The sequence below is a fragment of the Lates calcarifer genome, linkage group LG2, assembly GCF_001640805.2.
Source record: "Lates calcarifer isolate ASB-BC8 linkage group LG2, TLL_Latcal_v3, whole genome shotgun sequence".
In the NCBI taxonomy this organism is placed as follows: Eukaryota; Metazoa; Chordata; class Actinopteri; family Centropomidae; genus Lates; species Lates calcarifer.
The window spans coordinates 12,996,501-13,014,779 of NC_066834.1; the positions used below are offsets into that span (position 1 = coordinate 12,996,501).

An 18,279-nucleotide genomic window follows, 5' to 3' on the forward strand; every position below is an offset into this window, starting at 1 on the left:
GCCTCATTGCAGTTATGTGGTTTGGTATGGTACATGGCTCTGGTACATCTGTGTCTCTTTATGGTTGTTTTGTGTCTCTGTGGTGGTTTTTCATCTGTTTGGGGCGGTTTTGTGTGTCTCTGTGGTCATTTTGTGCCTATTTGTGGTCATGTTGTGTCCTCTAAATAAACTGTACAACTTCCAAACATACAGAACATCACCTCATACAGAGACTCCGGCACAGGGCCCTGCCGACCCTTCGGGCCCCTGGGCCTCATCTGTCCATGAGCATACCGCCCTAGACTGAAGAACTATGTGGTACTACACAGTTATGGTTATGTTTATGTTCTCCACAGAGGAGGGAACAGTAGGTCGGCCCAAACATGACTGACCATGGGTGAAACGTGTCAAGAAATTGACATGAATTCCGATCCAGCGTAAAAACTGACAATGAAACAATAACACCTCGATTTTAGATGTAATCTACTAAGAAGGCTCTGAATTTTAATAAATAAATAGTAAAAAAAATGAGAGTCGCACGTACCCCACTCCTCGATCCCCCCTTCTCTGTGCGGCGGAATGGTACGATCCTGAAGTGACGTCACTCCTGGCTGATCGTGAAAAGGAGGTTGTTGTTTGTTGATCTGCTGCGGAGTTCACTACCGTTGCATCGTTTATTTATTTATTTTAGACTTAACGTTTAAAAGACACCTAAAGGAACAAAGACAGAAAGAAAGTTCAACATAAATTAACGTTAAATCGTGTTTATAATCCGCTGCATCAAGCGAAAAGAGCCCGGAAACGGCAAACATGAAATGGATGTTCAAAGAGGATCACTCCTTGGGTAAGGGAGGAGGGAGGTGTTATTTTGATCAAACAGCGATTAAAAAATGTCCACGCAGATTATTTTTATGAGGAGAAACCCATTATTTAGGCCTGTAGGAAAATAATTTGGGGTTTATTGTTTGCAACAAGCCGGTTTAAAAGGCGTCGGGCCTGTCCTTCAGGCTTTTGTTTAGAAAGGAGACTTTGGTTTGTAGCTAGCTGTATCGACAGCTAATATACATTTAAAAAATACCTGTAAATATCCGTGTCAGCTCATTTAGAAGCAAATTAACTTGCCTCCATTCTAAAAATAATGTGTTGGGTTTGTGTAGGTGAATAAACAATCGTGTCTTTGTTCTTGAAACCACCGAGCAGCGACCTGTTTTCAGGCTGATGGTGGATATTGACACATTAAGCTGCTAAGCCTCCATTCTGCACTGACTAACTCAGAAGGATAATGAAAGCTGAGTGTGTCCGTTTCTTGCAGCTAAACAACATATTTTCCTGTTTCTCCACCTGACTTCAATCAGAGGCCTCAGAGGCTTCAGCGGGACGAAGTAGAAAGTTGTTTTGGAGGAACAGTCGCAGGCCTGCAGGCTGACTTAGCAGCGTCTCATTCAAGCTGAAATGACTAGTCATTAATCGGTTTGTCAGTTGTCTGTTAGTGTCAGTAATTTTATCAGCAAAGATAGAGGTGTTTACTTGTTCCAACTGCGAAAAAATCAGTTTTGAATATATGTCAAACTCAACATCAGAAAAGAAAGAGAAAGAAAATTTAGACCCATTTTATATGCCTATTGATGCACATATTATTAATTTAAGAAAACTAGAGACAGTATAATATACAGTTTGTCCAAACCTATGTAGACAACAGTGTTATACTTTAAAATAGATAAAGACTTGTACTATAAAAAGAAGTCCATAAAAGGTCCCTAGATCTTTTCAAACTGGGATTTTTCCTTTAATGCAAATGTTCATTTATCCATAGAGAGGAAGCTTCAGGGCCTAATATGGTGATTGGATTTACAGTGTAGTTTGTGCTCTGTCATATCATAGTAACCTGAATATCTGTGTATTGGACTCCTTGCCAGACGTCAGAAGTTATCAGAGGTTAAACTGACACATTATTTTGTCTTATCAACAACCAAAAAGAGAACATTTATCAATGATAAAAGCTAGTTAGAAAGTAAGTTATGACATCCAGCAAGCTGAGAAATCTTTGCATCTGTGAGTTTTTGTAACTTGTCAAATTATTTTTGAGTAACTGCTGTTTTCTTTAATGCTCAGTGCACATGTTGCTTTTGAGAAATAATATGTTATTTACAGGTGTAGCATTTTCAAAGTTAAGTGTGAAATGATGATACATAGACATGGTTTTCCTCTCTCCACCACAGTGTTATTGTTAGTGTCAGTGTTGAGACTACATTACCCATAAACCCCACTGCTTCCTGTGAGAAGGAGGATATTGTTTATGCAAACAGTTACAGCGCCCCAGTGTTAATTGTTATTGTTTACTGTTTGCAGTTAGTATATAAAAACTGTGTCAACTGTGCTGACAGATAAAATACTGATAATATATTGAGGTCAGGGCTGCAAGTGATGATTATTTTCATCATCCAGTAATCTGTTGATTAAGTTTTTAATTTATTAGTTGTTTAGTTAAAATGAAAATAAAATGTGAAAAACGCTTATTACTATAACTCGCAGCGCTCAGGTATATATAAAAGATATAAAATAGAAGAAAACAGTAAATCTTTGCATTTTAGACACTGGAACCGGTTGACACTGGAATTGGCACTTTTACTTGATGAATTACTTCATAAACAATTAATTGTATATTTAAATTGTTGTAATTAATCAATCATTTCAGTATTATCAGAGGCTGATACAAAAAATACTTTAAATCAAATAACAAGCTGATTTTTCATTTAGCTTGTAAAATTAAGTTAATAAAAATAACTTAATAGCCTGATAATGCTGGTTACATTGTTGTTACATAAACATTTAGAACTGCTTACATCTACATTATAGTGTTCTACAAACCTTTTATATATATTTACTGTTAATGAATGCTTAATGGGCAGTCATAAGAAAGATTTTGAAAATGCAAATTAAAAATGAACATACTTGCTGATATAATTATTTGGAGAAAAAAAAAACACTTCACTTACTTTTATAACCAGAAAATTGCTTTAAAATAATCATATAGTGGTTTCAGCAGGAAGGAAGTGTGGCTGCTCCCAGTACAGACCAGTTATTGTGGTGATGTTTTATTCCTGATATTCCTGATGATTCCTAATAAATGCTGCACTTTAAACTTTTGAAGTGATTGACAGGTGTTGTAGTTCAGCCGGTTGCAGGACATCTTAATCTACAGCAGCTGCCTGTGGATCTCACACCTCACTTGTCAAATATTGATCTTTGTCCATCACTGGTTTCCTCTACTGTCCGTGCAGAACTGGAGGTGTTGAATGAAGACCCACATGCTTCTGCTCTCATGTTAAACATCCACCTGATTAACACAAGTGTTGTGTTTTTGTCCTGCAGAACATCGATGCATAGAGTCAGCCAAAATCCGCAACAAGTACCCTGACAGGGTTCCGGTGAGTGGAACTGAGGTGTTTGTAAAAGAGGAGTTTCATGTCATTATGTTGCCAGATCTAATCACATTTGTGCTGTTTGTCAGGTGATTGTGGAGAAAGTGTCTGGATCACAGATCGTGGACATTGACAAGAGGAAGTACCTGGTCCCCTCTGACATCACAGTGGCTCAGTTCATGTGGATCATCAGGAAACGCATCCAGCTGCCCTCAGAGAAGGCCATCTTCCTGTTTGTGGACAAAACAGTGCCTCAGTCCAGGTCAGGTGCTGGGACATTGGAGGGGTTCAGTTTTATGTTTTACCTCAGAGGTTTCCAGTTTTATTGATTTATTTTAACCTTGGTTAAAGTCTCCTTTGGGTTTGAAGGGCTCAAATTTTAGGGCAGTTTGCTGCTCTTTAAATGGATAAGGTGCAAAGTCCCTGAAACCAGCTCTGTCAGGTACATAAGGAATACCTGAGGTTAAGCTAAGTAGTTATACAATTTAAATATTTAAAAAAATTCAGGCTTTAACTTTTTATTCAGAATTCAAACATTCATTTGAACATGGGTAAAAAGTTAATCATTTGAACTGTAATGACAATGTAAAGTGCAGAGTGTCTGAAGTAGTTTGCCTTTTGATCCAGCAGATGGCGATGTAACACTTAACAGTCACCTTCACCTATGGTCCTATTGATTTATCAGTAAACTAATCTAGTATTGTTACTTTGTTTGCTACAAAAATGGAAGACACTAGCAAGCAAAACTGTTCTGAGAAAACAATCATGGCACCAAAACAGCTGAGAAACACTGTGTGGAAGTGTTTTGGGTTCTACACTTGATGGCAAAGTAACTAAAAAAATACAAAGCAGTTGCCTCACGCTACAACGACAAATCTGCGATCTCACCTGATAGCACGTCCACCTGTCTGATCAGTAGACGAGCTTAAAAACGTCAAGTGTACAACCTCTTTCTGAAGGTCTTCTCAGCACACTCGGCTTCAGCAAGGCCTGTCGCCAGAAACTCATAAAAATGCCTCGTCACGTCCACAGCAACAGTAAACTGATATTTAATTGTCAGTCTGTCTTGTCAACACTCATTTGCCTGTGAGCAAAGCAGAGAGGGATCATACATTTTCGCTTGAAAAATGACTGAAACAGTCATCTGATTATAAGGTTAAACAACCTTCTTAGAGTTGTCCACCACTCATCATTTCAGCTCTAACATTAGTCCAGGTTAAACAGTTGGACTGGTCTGTAACAACAGTACAGATGCCTTCATGGTCATTTAAGGTAATTGAGATTAAACTCATATTTATGACTTTTATCAGGAGGAACTGTTTAATTGCAGACATCATCACAATCTAGATGAAGTGACACTGTTCTTTTTAATTTCCCCTTTTATCTCTGTTGTTGTTTTTTTGGTTGAGTGTAGACATTTTGTCAGTCCTTCATAAGGACTCGTCATAAGATTTAAAAAAAAGTGTTCTGTTTAACTGGCATTTAAGAAAATGTTAAGCAGGCAGAAAAAAACACTTACCCATATTGTTGTACAACATCAATAATCTACGGCTAGGATTAAAAATAAAGGATGATTCAGGGGTTGTGAAAGTCCTTACAGCAGCCAGGGATGAACAATAGTCAAACCAGACACTTGACTCCGTTGGATTTGTCATAAGCTTTTTGTTAAGATTTTTAGGAAGGATTTCTGAAGAGAAAGGATACTGTCTTATAGACATCTGTTTTCTCTAGAATAGGTTTGAAAAAGTGCAGGTTATCATCAGATACTCACAGGACAAGACCTGACCAGCTGTAAATGCATTGCAGTAGAAGTGTCAAGTAGCAGAAAATGGAAATACTCAAGTGCAGGCACCGTAAAATTGTACTTGAGTAGATGTACTTTCTACTCCCTCGCTCGCTGTCTGAGGTGGACAAAACACAGCAGAGTACAGTAATCTGTGGTACTTTATGCAGCAGCCGGTGTCCCTGGTCTGTCTCGAGCTGAAGACCCTCATGGTTTGTCTTCCTGTTTCAGCATCACGATGGGGCAGCTGTACGAGAAGGAGAAGGACGAGGACGGCTTTTTATATGTGGCTTACAGCGGGGAGAACACCTTTGGTTTTTAAGTCAAGAAGCCATGACCGTGACCGGCCTTACCTGCGATGCCGCGCGGCCACACTGACACCCAGCCACATCTAATCATCATCAACAGAGCAACCAAACCCCCCCCACCACCACCCCACCCACCCAACTTTACCCCTGGAGACACCCAAGGGAAGCCCCAGAGAGATTCAGTGACATGAACGCAACAGAAGGATGGACTGACTGCTTTCTCCTGACTGGATGAAAAAAAAAAACATACACAATCTGTGTGTTTGTTCTGGCCCATGTTGCACCAGTTCTTCATAGCTCCATAGATTCAGTTGTGTATAGCGTGTTACATTCATTTGTTTGATGTTGTGATTTGAGTGTTTTAGGAGGAACCTTGATTTGTTTTTGTTTTTTTCACATTTTAAAGGATATGTGTGAATGAGTTTTGCTTTTAGTTATGCTTTTCCTCTTTGAAGACAATATTTAAAAGAATTTTAATTTAATTATTTGAAGGTAAGGTAGCTGGATGACCTAACCAATAAAAAGATAAAAATTAAACATGATTGTTTTTTTGTGTTTTGTTTTCAAAATGTCAGCACTGTATTCACATAAGACCATGTATTTAGCATTTTATTAAAATGTAGAATATAAACATGAAATGGTTTTCAACAAACTATAATGTAGCTACAAGCATTATAAATAGACCTGAAAAATTATTTGAACAATTAATCAGTTGTCAAAAACAACACCATTATGGATAGGATTCCTACAGAGATAGACTTTTCTCATCAAAGAGGACAATCCTTTGATTAGAAACATGGTTATATATCACTGCCAGACTCCATTGACAAAAACAGTACTTTTTAGCGAGCAGAACACACAAACTGCTGGAATACCACTGCTTCAATCTCTCAGAACTCAGATCCTTTACATAAGTCAAAGTACCACACAACAGCACAAACAAACTAACACATCAAGGCTGTGGTATTCCAGCAGCTCATGTGTTCTTCTCAGTAAAATTGCTGTTTTTGTCAATGGAGTCTGGTAGCAATATAACAGCATACATACCATATCAGTCAGTTTGTGTTACTGCATGGTGCTTTTACTTGTGTAAAAGATTCTCTATTTTGGAAAGAGGATGGAAAAGGCAACACAGGTGTAGCGTGCAGTGGTCTGTCCACAAACATCTGTAAAAACAGAAAAAATGCTTGCGGGTAATGTAATCTGCTGCTATGCAACGTCAGATAGCACCAAGGTTCACAGAATCCTGAACCAAACCGGTTCAAGAACCAGAGGCCAATTTGGTGGGAAGGGGGTATAAGAGTGAAATTAAGTCTTGCCTCACACCACAAAGCAGTCTAAGATATCTGCCCCTGCCCCCAATCTTACAACCCAGGCCATATTACCACCATCTATCTATCTATACAGAATGTATGTGAGTCTGTCAGAGAAAACTATACAAAACAGTTAATTTATATCAAATAATTGTGGAAAAAATGACATCAGTAACACAACAGAAACTGTCGGACTCAGTCATTTTCTTTTCTTACTTTCACTTCCTCCCCTCTCCTCAGCAGCCTTTCTGTGAACATGCTTCATACTTGGTAGTAAACAGGCTGATTTAAAATTCAGAGGAAGAAGTTGCTTTTTACCACACTCCATGTTTCATCCAAGAGCTGTTGTTCGCCAGCTTCTCCCAACAGACGTCATACTGCTGATGCAACATGCTGATTTCTCAAGCCTCTGACATTGTGAATCATCAGCTTCTACTTGATAAATCTGAGTAATGTAGTCCAGTCTATAATCCTTTATTCTAAAGATTTTCACATCAGGCCAAGCAGGTTCCAGAGTAATACTGAACTGTAGGTCAGTTAAAAAGACTTGGGGTTTAGTCAAAAACCAGCATTCATCTCCAATATCCAGCCAGGAAACGCTGAAAATATCAAGACTTAAATCCAGACTTTGTTTGTTTGTTTTTTGTCCTGTTATGTCGTCTTGTTGTGAGGGCAAAAACCTATGGGAACTAACTTACTTAATACTTTTAGAGTGACAGGTTTCTGATCATTATTTTCCAGTCTGACTTTGTGCTAATTAACAGCTGTTTGCATGCTAACACATTAAAATAGGTTTGTAAACATTATACCTGCTGAATATCAGCATGGTAGTGTTGTCATTGTGAGCATGTTACTATTTATCTCTGAAAGGAGCAGCTACAAAACGATTTCACTCAGATTTTCTGTCTCGAGGCAGCAGAAAGCAAATGACCAGTGGGTTGTGTTTCACTTCTCTTCATTTACCTATTAAACGATATCAGTAGAATAATGAATTCAAACATTCATTATGAAAGTCTTTTCAGTTTAAGTGTGATAACAGTTACAGGTGCTTCACAGAAAGAAGAAGTGAAAAGGAGTGTGTCATTTTACTAGTGTTTTACTAGGAACTGCTAATACTGGTAACATTACAGCAACTACTGCTTCTACAACAGCTACAAACACTACTCCTACTAATGCTTTTACTTGTATTACTATCACAGCTATTGCTACAAACATTACCACTACTTTTTTGTTTTTAATGAGACAAGATGTTTATAAATCAGCTCCCTCTACTATCACTGCTACATGCTTTAATGATAGTAGACACTTAACTAGATGCTTTGGCATAGCAATAATACTAGAAAATACTTGGCATAGAAGTAATAGCAGTAGTTGTTGTAGTAGAAGCAGCAGTAATAGTCCAGGTGGCAGTAGTACTAACCTGTGACGATCCATCCCCGATGTGACTTTTGGTTCTTGGTTTTACTTTGGTAATTATTATTTCTCTATTGTCTCCTGTGTTCCTGGTGTCTGTGTGTTTCCTGTTTTATTTTGTAGTTACTCATCCTGGTGTGCTTTTGTTGTTTTTACTTCCTGTCTTCCCTCTGTTTTTTTTTCTGTCCCACCTGTGTCATATTAGTAATTATCCCTGATGTGTATTTAAGTCTTGTCTCTCCCTTTTGAGTATCATACAGTGGATCTTCTCATCTTCTCTGAAGCAATAGTATAATATACTATAGTATAAGTTATTAATATAGCAATAGTACTAGTACTACTATACCAACTAATTGCTATCATTTAAACCCCAAAACATGGAAAAATAAAGCCCAGGCTCAGAAATACTGGAGTTATCCTTTAGGTACTGTTCTTGAGTAAAGGAGAAAAGGTGATGAAATCAGGTGCGTTAATGGGAGGTGCACAAACACAAAAAGTCAGCTCTGAGGTGAACCATGTTCTGCTCGTCTGCAGAGTAAAACAAACGTGCAGGATTTTAAAGTCTCAGCGTGAAGTTTGACACCATTCCTCAAATACACAGTTACAGTACCTACTAGAATTACTGCCTCGTGGCACTATGCCTCCACCGACCAGTCCGATCAACTAGCAGGTGAACATATTTTGTCCAGTCACAGTGACCTTGACCTTCAATCTTTTCCTCCCAAAATCAAATTTGTTCATCTTTGTCTCCCAGTGAATGTTTGTGCCAAATTTGAAGACATTCCCTTGAGGTCTTCCTAAGATATCACGTCCCCAAGGTCAAAAAATTTCAAAAATCACGTGACCTTAACCTTTGACTGTGACCATCAAATTATCAGTTCCCTGAAACTCATTAACCTGAACATATAATACCTGCAGCCACGCTGCCAATGCGGAGTTATGTCATGAGATATGGTTGTGAAGTCTGCATGTAGTACCAGCTCAGTAATGTATGAAACCTAAGATGTCAGTCATCATTCATCTCTCCTGGTAAACAAACTTAGTGGATGTATAAGTTCTACCAACACCAACTGAAGGCTTTGTAATCGCCTTTGAATGAGCTGTTTGGCAAAGATGCCACTAGAGAATATATCACATTTCAGTGCTTATGTTGCTGATTTTATTCATGCCATTAAATATTTGAGGTGGGATGCAAAGTTGTTTTTTAAAGTGTCTGGTCGCAGCTTTAAGTCTCTTCCTTATAATGTCAATAATATACTGGTACTAAAAGCAGTGGTGAAAATCCCCCATTTAATTCAGTGAAGGTCTGTTTGTAGAACTGTTTTAGTTCTGTGCAGAGAATAGCTCCTATGTGCCAGAGATATGAGGAGGAAGCAGAAGAGAAAGGGAACACCCACCTACTTCTTAGTAATTTACTCATGTATGTATGAGACACTATGGAGGCCTGAGTTGCATATAAGAGGGATGCAGAGCAGGTCTCCAACACAGATCAGACCAGATCAGCCCTGAAGATTCAAAGCTTTCATCCAGAACAGAAGAACATCTGTCTCTGTCGGGGAACCATGAAGACGCTGGTGATTCTCATACTTCTGACTCTGATCTGCTTCCTGCGTCACAGCACTGCTGGTCAGTAACTCTGCTTGATTTCTCTGAGAGATGTGAGCCTAAACCTTAGACTGTAACTGCATGCAGGAGATCAGTATTAAATCTGTTTTTATGTGTTCACAGTTGTGATGGGACTACAGTCACTACAGGAAGGATGCTGTCCAGAATATAGTAAAACACGAATTCCCAGGCCACGGGTGAAACACGTGGAGATGACCCCAGATCACTGTCAAAACAAAGCAATCGTGTAAGTATACAGAGAAAGTGATGGACAGAAGTGGTACTGTTTTTATTTTTTGAATTTCATTTGCAGTATATTGCAAAAAGTGCGAAAGATATCTCTGCAAGGGATGAACCAATAGAGAATTATCAGCTGCATCTGCAGCTCCTCTTAGCTTGAGTGTCAGGTCATTCTTTATCAGTGCAGACCATACATTTACTGTTCTGGCTCACTCTCATAGTGTAGTTTTTGCTTGTTTTCTGACACCACATCCCTGTGCAGAAGCAATCATGTAAGTATACAGAAAAAGCAAGATTTCTTAGATGATAACTCATATTTCTGCATGTTTTATGGTGTAAATGAGTGACAGGGACAAAAATCTCTGTCTAAAACCTTAATCTAAAAACTAACGAGTTACTATAGTTGTCAAATAAATAAAATGGAGTAAAAAGCACAATATTTGCCTGTGAATTGGAATAGAATTATACAGTGGCAGAAAATGGAAATACTGAGGTAAAGTACAAATCCTCAACTTTGAAGTTTAGTAAACCACCTGTGGTTTATTATTTTCTGCTTTAAGGTTTAGATGTAAATCACCAATAATTTACCATCTTAATAAGTCATGTGGAGTAGTTTGCAGACTCTCCACAAGGGGGAGATGTTCAGTCACTGAACAACAGACCCTGCATGTCTGAAACATGTGGTTGGTTGGCTGGGACTGGTTTCAGGAGTAGAACACTTACTCAAGTACTGTTTAAAAAAAAAAAGTCTTGATTTGCTTTATTTGATTATTTAAATTTTGTACTGCATAATACAATATAACTCCACTACATTTCAGAGGGGAAGCATAGAAATATATAATAGTTTTTACTGCACTACCTTTATCAGACAGCTAAAGTTACCTTTCAGATTCAGATTTTAGAAACAAAATCTATGGCTAGTTAATAAAATATGATGCAGCATTACATATTTAATTATTATTTATTTACACATGCAGCAGATACAGAGTATTCATTCATTTATTTATTAGTCATATATGTGTCTGCTTAATTAATCTGCTTTTAACACTGTGCAATATGTGTTGTGTGTTTTTTTTCAGAGTCACAACTGTGTGTAAAAGGATTTGTATTGATCATAAATTGGACTGGGCAAAGAAGCTGTTGTCAGACTTCAAGAATTCAGCTGCTAACTTTACCACATCAGCTGCTGCTCTCAAAGTCTTCAAGTGTAAAAAGTAAAACCAATGAAAGAATACTGCTGTGCATTTAAATACAAGTTACATGTAACAGAAAAGTTGATTTGTAGGTTAAAACTGTTGCCTTTAACTGACATTGTGTTTCTTGTTTGGATGATTTCAGGTTAACATCAGCTTGAAAATATCTTTAATGTCATAAGATTAGGAAAGTTACACTACTGTTCATGATTCTGTTCATATGAGGTAATATTTAAATCTTCATGCATATAAGTATGTGAGACAGTTGTGCTCTAGTTAAATATTGTCAGTGATTACAGGAGGGTGTTTGACATGTACAGTATGTTTAATACTCCTAAATTAGCTACTGTCCCTGTCTGAATAAAAGCTTTATTTTTGTACTTGGTGTTCTGCACTGTTTACTTTGGAGGCTGTGAGTCAAGAGCCAAACTCCTTTTTGAGTACTGAGCGAGACAGTGACCTTCAGCTGTGCTCACACAGGCAGAAGGCTGTTTAATATTTATACAAGTGACATTTGTAACAATTGAATGTACAGTTTATATTTCAAAAGGAAAATGTTACATACAGTGGCTTCAAAGATATTCAGACCCACTCACTTTTGCCACACTTTATTGTGTTGTAGATTTAATTTTTTATGTCTAAAATGTCTTTTTTTTTTCCCCCATTAGTCTACACTCAGTAACCCACAATGACCAAATGATAACATGTTTAGTTTTTTGCAAATGTATTAAAAATCAAAACCAAAATCTCATTTATAAAAGTATTCAAACCCTTAATTCAGTGTTTTGTAAAAGCTGCACTGGCACCAATTACAGCTGTGAGTCCTTGCACAACTGGATCTGAGCAGTTCATCCCAGTCCTCCTCACAGATCTCTCAAGCTCTGCCAGGTTGGATGGATGGGCCATCTTAAGGTCTCTCCCCAGACGTTCTGTGAGGTTCAAGTCTGGCCTTTGGTTGGCCCACTCATGCACAGTCAGAGATTTGTCCTGAAGCCACTCCAGCTTCGTCTTGGCTTCAGGTCATTGTGTTGAATGGTGAACTTGTGTAATCTGCACTTTTTCTCCAAGGACCTCTGTGTATTTGGCTACAATCATTCTTCCCCCAATTCAGTGAAATTCTGAGACTGTTGTTTGACAAACTCCAAGTGGGCTATCATATGCCTTTTCCTCAAAGTGGCCTCTGTCTAATCTCTCTATCATAAAGGCCTGATTGATGGAGGCTGCTGAATGGTCGTCCTTTTACTCTGCAGTGGACTTTTGAAGCTCTGTTAGAGTGACCATTGGGTTCTACCTCCCTGACCAAGGCCCTGCACAATTAGTCAGTTTAGCTAGAAGAGTCCTGCTGGTTCCAGTATTCTTCCATTTCACAATTATTAGGGCCACTGTGCCCAAAGCTTTAGTAATGGTTACCTTTCTACACTATGTCCAATCAATTCAGTTTGCCACAGATGAAGTTCTGAGTCAAAATGGGTAAAAATTGAATTTTTTCCATTAAAACAATCTATTAAAAAATATGTAAAAATGAAGGGGTCTGATTACTTAATGAAGCCATTGTATACAGTAAATTCAAAACTAACCTCCATTGTGGTGAGTATTGTCTTTATCATTGTGAAAAGAAACAAACACAACCTAATTTAAAGACACAATGCAAGTTTACATCATGAATATTTTCAAGAACAAAACAAAAAGTCTCTGGAGAGTTTGAACTGCTGGGATGTCTGTTCATAGGCTGCTTTTGTTTCTTTAAAACCTTTATTTAATGAGTTAAATGGACTCACATTTATTAACTTTGTCATTTTAAGTCACCTTAAGTTAGAGTAGCTCACATTCAAGTTCTGGATTGAAAATAATAAAAAAAAAACAGATTAGGTCAAATTAACTACAAATTAGCAGAACTTATATATTTTACATTAAGATAATGAGAAAAGGTGTTAATTAAATTCCTTTATGATGTTTTACAGTGTAACGGAAAGATTTAAGGAGGATCTGACCTTTATCTCCAGCATGAACAAAATATACTCATACACATTTTTTGTTTGGCTTTCATGTGTTACTTCATGCAGCTGCAACCTTGTGGAGTGCTGAGGCTCTTTCTGAAGGGCTTTTCCTTTTTCTGCTGTGGCTTAGTGTAAATTATTTGTGCACAACTCAGACAAAAGAATCTGCTAAGTGAATAAACCATCAGCCTCAGTGAGTCAAATCAGTTAACCTAATAGACTGAATTCTCAGTGTTCTATGTAAAATCAACAACAAGAAAAAAAAGTAATAGTAATTATAGACTTTTTATTATTTTTCAGAAATCAATATATATATTTGGAAGCCAAAAAAATTTCACTAAGGGAAGTTCATTATATCTAAACCACAACTTCTGCAGAGTGTCTCTCAGTATTTCAAGGTCTTAGAAAATCACAAGCAGACTCATTCATAGAAACATGAGGAAGTGAAAAGTACATCTAAAAACCCACTCTGAACTTTCATTTATGTTCAAACAGTGAACTCAACCTCACCACAAATACTTCTAAAATTGGTAGTATTACTACTGCCTTTACAATGGTTGCAACAGGGGATACTCACTGAAAGCATTTCAGTCATACTGGTAGTGTATTATATTAGTATACTAAGGTAGTGTTTGGGCCTGTAATATTAGGTGGGTTAGTGCTAGATGCTAGGTGACACATGCAGATGTGACGAGTCTGCATTCAAACAAAATGTTAACATCAGCATGCTAACAAGCAGGAAGACAGTTAGCTACGGATGAGGCCATGATCCCATGTTAACAATTCTACCAATGGTTGAATTGTTAACATGGGTTAAACCTGTAATCCTTCCTCTGAATGCTGAGTTTCTTTTTTAGCTGGTGCATTTCTTTGGACATTTCCTAGGTTTTTCCATCACACTCTCAGTTGCTTTAGCCTACTCTGTCCCTGTCGCTATGGTTGCTCCACTCTCCAGCTCTGACAAATCAATCATTAGCGTAAAATTAATCACTGTCAGTGCACCAGTGCGGGAATGTCGCCACAGACATCAGATTTAAAACTCTGATGTCCCAGAATTACAGAGAGATTTACCTGGCACTCATGGGCTCATTCAGTATTGTGTGAACTTGTTTGCAGAGACTTTGAATGTAACAGACGTTCATTTATATATAAAAAAAAACTGCTGCACTCCAGCTTTGGCTTTACTGTCTTGTTGCCCCTGAACCTCCTCTCTGGGAGGCTTATGTCCATTTAACCTGCACACACTGAAACACCAAGCCAAGGTTTTCAGATTTACACACTCCAGAGGCCATTTTGGAAAAGCTCTGGAAACATTGAGAAAAAGATGCTTTTACAAATTTAACCAGCTTTATGTGGATGTATTATACTCATTAATAATGCTGGTCCTTGTATCTTTTAATAGAGTCTCCAGATAGCAGCCATGAGTGCACTGAGTTTTCAGATTTACTGTAGCACCTGTGGCACAGTGGATTGGTATGTGGTCACTGCTTTAATAGGACAAACATTTTTAAAACGAATAAATCTGTTCCAGGACACATGAATCATATATGTATTTAAACATGAATGCACTTATTAGACTTTAGAGGTTTTAGGCCCAGGACACACCTGACAAGTCAGCTAGGCATGGGTTAAGTTTTTGTATTTATATTTAAATATGAGAGTTTACACTTGCATAATACTTATGACATAACAAAATAAAACTCCAGATTAAACAGTATTCCAGCCTAAAACTTTGAGCTTCTTTAGCATTGTGCAATAATATTATAATACCAAAGAATCTGTTACATTGACCAGTCATCGTTCCTGTCTTCTGGTAAACAAAGTGGATTCTTTGTTTGGATTTGGATGTTTTAATGGAAAGTTAGTTGAGAGCTCAGTGTAAAATATGTGTATTAGTGGATGTATAAACAGAACAAGTTTTCTACAGTTGACTGTGGTGAAGAGATGAGTTCTGCCAATACAAACTGAAGCTTTTATAATCTCTTTGTGTGAGTTATTAAAATGCTTCTGTCAAAAGTATATCAAGACCATATACAGCTCTGTACATATTTCAGTGAATGACAGAAGTGAAAGAACCTGCAGCTAGAAATCCTCTGCTTAAAGGTTTCTAGAAAATATAATTGAAAACCCCGAGCAGTGTTTCTGTGTAAAGTGTTTTGCATAATATCACTGACCTCACATTTTCTATGTAGTGCAGAAGTCGAAGAAAAGAGAAACAGGGGAAACAGAAGGGGAAGCACCAGCTAGTTTCTTAGAAGACTCTGCACTATGAATGAGGTAGTATGGAGCTGTTTATAAGGGCAACACAGAGCAGATCTCCAACACAGATCAGACCAGATCAGCCCTGAAGATTCAAAGCTTTCATCCAGAACAGAAGAACATCTGTCTCTGTCGGGGAACCATGAAGACGCTGGTGATTCTCATACTTCTGACTCTGATCTGCTTCCTGCGTCACAGCACTGCTGGTCAGTAACTCTGCTTGATTTCTCTGAGAGATGTGAGCCTAAACCTTAGACTGTAACTGCATGCAGGAGATCAGTATTAAATCTGTTTTTATGTGTTCGCAGTTGTGATGGGACTACAGTCACTACAGGGAGGATGCTGTCCAGAATATAGTAAAACACGAATTCCCAGGCCACGGGTGAAACACGTGGAGATGACCCCAGATCACTGTCAAAACAAAGCAATCGTGTAAGTATACAGAGAAAGTGATGGACAGAAGTGGTACTGTTTTTATTTTTTGAATTTCATTTGCAGTATATTGCATAAGGTGCGAAAGATATCTCTGCAAGGGATGAACCAATAGAGAATTATCAGCTGCATCTGCAGCTCCTCTTAGCTTGAGTGTCAGGTCATTCTTTATCAGTGCAGACCATACATTTACTGTTCTGGCTCACTCTCATAGTGTCGTTTTTGCTTGTTTTCTGAGAAAAAGCTCTAAAAAGTCACTGTCCACTACCTGCTCAGTGACAAACAACAGACAGGTAGAGTTAGAGACCAGCTGTTGAATATAGTGGAGCATTTAGCAGCAAAACAGTCAGATATTTCTCTCGGGAGGGGGTATAGACCAAAAATGAATCTAAAAGAGAGCAAAATACTGGACTTAGATTCATCAGGTGGACACTGCAAATGAGTGCTTTGCATTAGTAACTCTGTGTTTGTGTTGTTGTGCTTCTAACACCGTACAATATGTGCTGTGTATTTCTTACAGAGTCACAACTGTGTGTGATAAGTTTTGTATTGATGCTAATTGGAGCTGGGCGAAGAAGCTGCTGTCAGAATTTAAGAGTTCAACTGCTAACTCCACCACACCACGTGCTCCTTTAAAATTCAAGTGTAAAGAGTAAAGACATCATAAGAATGCTGTTCCTTTGTGTACAAATACAAATTAAATGTAATTTAAGTTCTTTTACTAATAGAATGAACATGTCTGTCATTGGTTGTTGCCATTTAACTGATGATTAATGATGATTACACAGAGAAGTTGATTTGGATGATTTCAGTTAAAATATTTCTTGAAATGCTTTTTATAAGCGACTAATATTGTAAGATTAGAAAATAACAGTTGTTCATTGATGTATTATATGAAGCAATATGTAAATACTCATGTATGTATGTATGTATGTGAAACAGTTGTGTCCTAATTTGTCTGTCTGAATAAAAGCTTTAATTTTGTACTTGGTGTTCTGCTCTGTTTACTCTGGAGGTTGTGAGTCTGTCATGATCTCCCTTTGTGAGAGACTCTGGGTTTTCTGTGACTTTTGTTGTAATTATCCTCCTAGTGTGCCTTCAGTGTTTTCACTTGGCTTATTATGGTATTCTGTATCCTTGTGTTTTGCTACTTCTTGTGTTACTTTGAAGGTAATCCCCCTGGTGTGTGTCTTGTGTCTTACTTCCTGTCTTTGTCTCATTTTCCCTCCTTTTTGTCATCCACACCTGTATTCTATTGGTTAATTATCCTCAGTGTATTTAAGTCCTGTCTCTCCCCTCTTTGGTTGGCAGTGGGTTGTGTCTTGTGAAATTAATGTGAGTTCCCGTGCACTTCAGCGATCCCCTGTCGGCTCCAGTGTTGTCCTGCGTTGTCTGGTTTTGAGTCACCTTTCTGGTTTTGGAACTTTTGCCTTTTGTGTTTTTGGACCTTCTGCTGTGGCTTTCATCAGTGGACTTTTACTTTCACCTGCAGCTCTATTTCAGTAAGTTTTTTTTTACCCTTGGTTCTAATAAATCCCAGAACTGCTACGTGCTTGTCCCTGTGTGTCTGCTCTTGGGTCCCTAATCTGTGACAGAGTGAGCACTGAGTGAGACAGTGACCTTCAGCTGTGCTCCACCTGGAGGATGGTTGAATGTGTAGTATATAGTTATTTATTCATAAAGTAATTATTGTTTAATCAAAGTAATTAATCAGAGTAGTGATTATATAAATATTTATGTAAGTGAATGTCTGTGTTGAGTTCCAAAACTTGAGATAGAAATACCAGCATTGGGTTTTTTTAAAAACCCATTCCCTGTGTTTTTAGGTGTTTGTGATTGACGGGATAAAAATCTTTGGAATCGGTGCAGTATTGACCAAGAACAGTGTACCTGGCAACCATAAACAACTACTGCAATGTAATCCAACAGTTAACTGTCCACATCAAAGTACATCCACTGAAGTGCTTGTTTTTGCCACTGACAGGCTCAGATTGTGTCTGACAACATTATGAATAGGATTCCTACAGAGATAAGACTGTTTTATTAAAGCGTAAGATCCCTTTTGTTTAACCAGAAACATCACCACCAGACTCCATTGACAACGACAGTAATTTTACTGTGCTGAAGACCGGAGCTGCTGGAATACCGCTGTCTTGATTTGTTAGTGTTACTGCACAGAGCGACAGTCAGTGATGTTTCAGGCAGTTTGTGTTACGGTCTCCTCCGTGCAGACAGCAGGCAGTGCAGGTTGGATGAGAGGGAAAAACAAGTGATTGTTAGACTTTTCAATGTTTCCATTGTTTGTAATGTGAGTCAAAGTAATCGCACCAGCAAC

At 38.0% G+C, this 18,279-nt stretch overlaps 1 protein-coding gene across 1 annotated transcript; it reads left to right on the plus strand.

Annotated features, from left to right (window-relative positions):
• Positions 1–576: 576 nt before the first annotated feature.
• On the plus strand, positions 577–6,029 carry LOC108894307 (gamma-aminobutyric acid receptor-associated protein-like 2). The gene is made up of 4 exons (XM_018692941.2): positions 577–823; positions 3,352–3,407; positions 3,491–3,663; positions 5,416–6,029. The coding sequence occupies exons 1-4, from the start codon at positions 790–792 to the stop codon at positions 5,504–5,506; spliced, it is 354 nt and encodes a 117-aa protein (XP_018548457.1). The 5' UTR covers positions 577–789; the 3' UTR covers positions 5,507–6,029.
• Positions 6,030–18,279: the final 12,250 nt, after the last annotated feature.